This window comes from Citrus sinensis, chromosome 4, assembly GCF_022201045.2.
Source record: "Citrus sinensis cultivar Valencia sweet orange chromosome 4, DVS_A1.0, whole genome shotgun sequence".
NCBI classification, from domain to species: Eukaryota; Viridiplantae; Streptophyta; class Magnoliopsida; order Sapindales; family Rutaceae; genus Citrus; species Citrus sinensis.
In genome coordinates, this window is record NC_068559.1 from 18,831,088 (window position 1) to 18,837,315 (window position 6,228).

The 6,228-nt window shown below is 42.2% G+C and overlaps 1 protein-coding gene across 1 annotated transcript; it reads left to right on the forward strand.

Annotated features, from left to right (window-relative positions):
* The first annotated feature begins 3,767 nt into the window (after window positions 1-3,767).
* Window positions 3,768-5,880, forward strand: LOC127901872 (uncharacterized). The gene is made up of 2 exons (XM_052439901.1): window positions 3,768-4,476; window positions 4,718-5,880. Exons 1-2 carry the CDS (start codon window positions 3,768-3,770, stop codon window positions 5,878-5,880), a joined length of 1,872 nt encoding a protein of 623 aa, XP_052295861.1.
* Window positions 5,881-6,228: the final 348 nt, after the last annotated feature.

Sequence of the window (6,228 nt, forward strand, 5' to 3'; positions counted from 1 at the left end):
ATAAAATAATAGTTTAAATTTTATAGGATAAGGTTATTTAATAATTTGATGCGGACTATTTAAAACTATGTTAATTTTTCCTTATGAGATATAAGTTTTTTTTTTTTTTTTTTCAGTGGGGGGCTTGGGCCCCCATTGGTCCTATAGTGAATCCGCCTCTGCATTGATGTAGTACACAGACAGATGTTGCAATTATAACATGCAGAAGAGAAGACTGGAGGGAGGCAGCCGCGATGCAGCATTGCGACAACTTAATACATGAAAATTTTGTCTCATAAGTTGACTAAAATTGATTACTTCAAAAAATCAACTATTGATAAAACAGAGAGATATATGCTGCAGGGTGGTAAAATAAATAATGAATCGTATTTGAATCAAATTGTAAATAAATTGGGTAAAAACTCAGTAGATTCGAATTTGATTCATCTAATTCGTTTAGTAGAATTAGTAAATGAATCGAACCGAATCTAGATTCGTTTACTATTCATTTATCCTATAACGAATCCATAATAAATCGAATTGAATATGAATTCGTTTACAAAAAAATAATTAATAAACAAAAATTAAGTAAAATAAAATATAAAAGACCACAAATTAATATCTTACAAAATACAAACTTATTATCATTTATAATTATTATATTAGCCTTTAAACTTTAAAGTATTTTCATATATATTTATGAATAAATAAGTAATTTGATAAAACGAATAGTGTAAATGAATTTTAAACAAATTTATCGTATTCGATTTATTTATAACCATTTTATTAAACGAATGCTAAACATATAAACGAGTGAATGTCTTCAAATCCGGATTCGATTCGTTTAATTAGCGGATCCAATCGAATTCATCCATTTATTAAACAAATCAATTTTCAAACTCAAATCCTTTTAGTTCGCATCAAATTGAATAAATGAATCCCGACCAAAATTGTCATCCTTATATGCTAGTTAAACTAATGCTAGCGAAACTATGGCGGCGGCAATGATATACTGATATTCCTGTTCTTCTACCATCATAAGCAGCATATTCATGTGATAATTGTCATTATCATGACGTGCATGTGATTAGCTCACCTGACTTTTAATAATTCATTAATTTACTTATTTGCAAAAGTAATAGATAAATTTGGTAGCATAACAGCTAAAAGCAGGTAGCGTTTTTGGGCGTGATTTTTGTTGGTATTGACCCGAATGATGTGACCACAAAATGTGAAAACAAGATTTCATTAAATCAAACCCAGGTGGGTCATTCGGGTGAGAGCCTAATATCCTAACCAACCATCCTGGACTGCTCCCGATTATGTTGCATCGTCTTGTTAATGGTTAATGCAACAACAATACTGTCTAAATCAAACTTTCTCAAGTAAGCAAAATGGCTATTAAAGAGGGCAGTTTTTCCTTTACTCAATGATAATCACAATTAAAAAGTGAAGACATTGTAAAATTGAATGAAAAACTGTTGTTTGGCATTTGGAAAATTTGAAAAGAAAGAAATTTTTTTCCGAAGTTTGTTATTCCTTATTCACCAAAGAACAATCGAGAATGTGAGCTTTATATACACGTTACAAGCATTAACAAGTTCAATAAATTAGTAACTAATTATATTTAGCTAAATCTAAGCATGTATAATAGAATTAGTTAAGTGATCACTGCTATTGCTGGCTTTGCTGATATGACCTGCTGACTTGGCATTACATTTTGTGTAAATTTTATTGCATTCATGAACGCACGAATCCGTTATAATATAGATTTATAGTGACGAGTGTCGATCCCACGAGGAAATAGATTTAGTCATATGTACGATTAATTTTCAAAGTATGTTTTTGAATTGGTTGGATGTAATTTTTTAGCAGTATTTAAATTAAAAAGATAGCGGGAATAAATTAAAGTTGGAACAATTAATACTGTTGAAATACATAAAATACTTAAATCATAACAAAATGTGCACAATCAAAGTCTAAAGAACTTAAATACATAAAGTAGAAATGTTAGTGAGGATTGATGTGCAAAATGATGATTTTGCCCTTTATAAATATGCATTCTCCAAGTACTTAACATTACTCACACGTGACTTGATAATATGATTGTTTTCATCTTTATCACAGCATAATGAGCTATCTTCACTGTCCCTTAAACTCAAGGAGCATGGATAAATATTGAGTTTGGCCCTTAATAATTGAACTGAACAAAAGATAGAGGTTTAGTTAAGATATTTGTAATCTACTTTCCACTAGGCACATAACCAATATTGAGCTCACCATTCAATACTTTATCTCAAATAAAATGAACATCAATCTCTACATGTTTGTTTTTTTAGGGTGTTTTACAAGCTCTTTTGCACTAATATTGTTACACCAAATTATTGGTTTATTTATATAACATACTCTCATTTCCATAAACAAGGAAACAAGGACTGTAGCCAACCTGTTTTTGAAGCTACTAATGCAAGTGTTGATGCCAAAATCTGCTCGTCCTTGGACCGACCAGATTCGCTCACCAACGTTTAAGTTCTCGACTGTTGCTTGAACCGCTAAGGCTGCAATTGCCCTTCTCTCTCTCTCACTAGACCTGCGTACACCAAAAACGGATCAGAGACGCCGGTGATTTTGCCGGCGTAAACCCTCCGATGCCTAAGTTAGCACAAGGTGTTTACGGGAAAACGATTAAATTTGGATTTACGAATGGTTCGAGATTTGCTCAAAGTTTATAGGAAAATGGCCTGGTTGCAATTGGGCAGCGTTTTCCCCTTCCCAGTTTTTTCTGTCCCCTTCTTCATCGATTTCTTCCCATTTTATAGCCGCTGCCCCCACCTTTTCGTTTGCCCTTCATCCCACCTTTTTCGGGTAGTGGCAACCCCTCATGGGGCTCTAACTGTTACATTGTGGGCAAACGTGGATCTCGCGTGTCCTTCGACGGCTCTGGAAAAGCGTAACTACTGCGATTCTGTGGGATCGTGTTCCCGCTTTTCCGGGGATGAATGTCGGCTCGGTATATACCTCTGGTCGGTATGTTTCCTTGGTTGTATCCATCTCTGGTCGGCTCATGCTCGCCCCCGTGTTCTGCTCATATCATTTTGGCTGAAGCGATCCGTGCCGGGGCGAGAATAGTATCATGGTCGACCTGGTGCCGACCTGGTGCTCTTATGCACTCAACACCAGTCCCCCAGTTTCTGGTCTGGTGAATGAAATGAATGAAGAGCAGAAACTGATGGTCAAATCTCGCCAACCCGGGGAACTTCTCATCTGGTCTTTTGTTTGCTGGGGCGGACCTGACGTACCATCCTTGTTCTGGGGGGATTCTGACCTGAGCATGGGCCTAAATAAGCATGCCCATTGCATATCTGGGCTTGCATCTATCCTGGCCTCTCGTAACGGTTGGTGACGTGGCGCTTCCCGACTCTCCGAATTTGAAATTTGAAACGACGGGCTATTCGTCCTCGATATATGGGGGGTGAGCTGGCATATCCCATCACTTAAATACTTTTATTTCCGCCTTTTCGTTTCAAATCCCTAGATTGGAGTCATCATCATCTTGTTACTCGTTTCTCCGCCGCTAACCAAATTTTTCTCTGAACTTTGCTCACACTTCCAGCGCCCGGAGTATCCATTTGCTGGGTGTCTTCTCTGTCATGGCAGCGCTATCAGTGTCAGTCTATTCCAGGTATAGCCTTTAACCCCTTCTTTGGCTGTTGTTGATTGGGTTCTGTGTTGCCCCTTTTTGTATTCGTGTACTTGGGTTTTCTTTGTTTTATTTTTGGGATTCCGGTATGTCAAATCGGAAGAGGAAATTAATTGTTGATGAGGGTGATGAAGAGTCTGGGGATTCAGGCTTCAATGTGCCATTACCCACTGATTACTTAGGCCCCTCCAGTAGTGTAGGTCCTTCCCATGGCAGGGATGCCCTTGAATACCCACGCCCTTTAGTTATCTCTCCTTCCCCTGAACTAGAGCTTGTTGGGAATAGAGGTGGACCTGCGTCGGGCTCTGGTGAGAACCACAGTTCTGGTGGGGTTGGGATCCCTGAAGGAGTAGGTGATGGTGAGGGGAGCAGTTCTGGACCGAGCCGAGCTGCTCAGAAAAGGAACCTAGGCCATAGGGTGGAGGCTGATTCCTACCCTATTGATTTCATGGCTTGTGCCACCACCCCTACTGATCTATTTAAACTTAGGAACCTCTACAACATCCCCGACGAGGTTCGTCTTGTAGTTCCTGGGAAAGGTGACGTCCCTAGTCGGCCTCCGAAAGGGTATGTGACGATGCACTTGGAGAGTTTCAGACTAGGAGCTCGGCTACCCCTTCAACCTTACTTTGCCAAGATACTGGGCGGTATGCACCTGGCCCCAGGTCAGTTACACCCAAATGGGTGGAGGGTTCTCTCGGCAATATTTGTGTTGTGGGAGAGGTGCGGGTCGGAGGAGCCTTCTCTTGTTGAAGTGAAACATCTGTACCAGCTGCGGAGTAGCCCGAGGGAGGCAGGCTGGTACTATTTCATGTCCAGTTCCGCAAAGAGAAAACCGATCACTGGGTTTCCATCTTCATGTAAAAATTAGAAGAACAAATTCTTCTTTGCTGGAGGGAACTGGTGTCCAGCGGTTCGGTCGCTTGGTGGGGACATTTATCTTCCTACCCATTTTGTCACCCCAGGTCGTTCATTTTTGCCTATATTCTGAATTAGATTGCTACTTATTGGGTTCTTTAACCTTCTGTGTTATTTCAGAGTCGTGGGGTCTGATCGGAGGGCTTGAAGATCGGCCTTTGCTTCAGGTGGAAACGGCTCTGTTGAACGCGTCTACCTGCCAAGACCTCCTGTCACCAACAAGCCTGGTCGGCTCAGGTTTAGTGGACATAGCTGCCGGGATGGATAACAAGATCCTCAGCGTGATGAGCAGGAAGCGTGGTCGGGCTGCAAGCAGCTCCAGCAACTCTCCTCCTCCTCCGAAGAAACCTAGCGTCGGTCCTTCCAAGGCACCTGTTCCTGCTCTGCCTCCTCCTCCACCTCGTAAGAGTGTTGGGGAGAAAACCTCCGACAAGAGTCCTGAGGTCAGCTTGCAGTCTGGGGACCGATCTTCTCATCTTCCATCTCGAGATCAAGGTGACTACCTGAGCCCCTACCAGAAGGATTATAAGAAGTCCGTTGGGCCCAAGATGGTGAAGGACATCGAGAGCATGAGCCTTTCTGAGTTGGCTGCCTCTGTTCAGAGAGTTTCCTTCAGGCTGGCCACAATGGTCTCGTGCTACAAGACCGGGTCTGCGCGTCATGAGAAGAAGCTCCAGGCTGATAACCAAGAGTTGAAAAAGAAAGTTGAGTCTGCTGACCGCACTAAGGAGAAACTGGCCGAGCTGAACAAACAGCTTATGGAGCTTGAGGAGAAAGCTGCTGTTGCTGAGTCCACTTCCTCCAAGCTTGAGGGCGAGTTGGGTGACCTGAGATCTGATCTTCAGGCTACTCAAATTGAAAGGGATACTCTGAGGACTGCCCTTGAGGGGGAAATCAAATCCTTGGGTGAGCAGCTGGCTGAGAAGAAAGGCAAATCCGCTGATGTGGACGATCGGCTGGATGCCGAGTATGACTCTGGGGTTGCCTTCTCCTATAAGTGCATCATGTCTGTGCTTAAGGAAGAATATCCCGAGCTGGACATGAGCAAGCTGGAGGCTGGAGTGGAGAGGTACATGGCTGGGGTCGGCCAGGGAGGTAAGGAGCAGGGTGAGCAGAACCAGGTGGAGGCTCCTTTAGATGAGGTGCAGGAGGGGGGAGCTGGGGGACGTGCTTTTGAAATGGGACAAGGGTCCATGCCGCCCCCTCCCAGTATTGCTGATCCTCCACCTCCTGGGACAACTGATCCTTCACCTGCTGAAGCCGTTGACCCTCCTAATCCTTAGGTCTATTTTTGTATAGACTTTAGATTTTCATTAGTTTTGTAACCAACTGAACATTAATAAATTTTTAGATGCTCTTTATTGGCTCCCTTGTCTAATGTCTACTTATAGGCTGTTTCTGCAAAATGATTGCACAACTTATCTGATCTTGCCTGCTGGTTCCTTAGTGGACCGAGTAGGTGTAGGTATTTACTTGCCTTAGTAAACTTCTCGTAGAATTAGCTGCTGGTCTTTCATTGACCGAGCAGAAACAGGCGCTCGCCTTAGGAGAGTGTTCGTAGCTTTAGCTGCTGGTCATTCGTTGACCGAGCAGAAATAGGCACTCTGTTGCCTTAGTAACATTTGATAAAT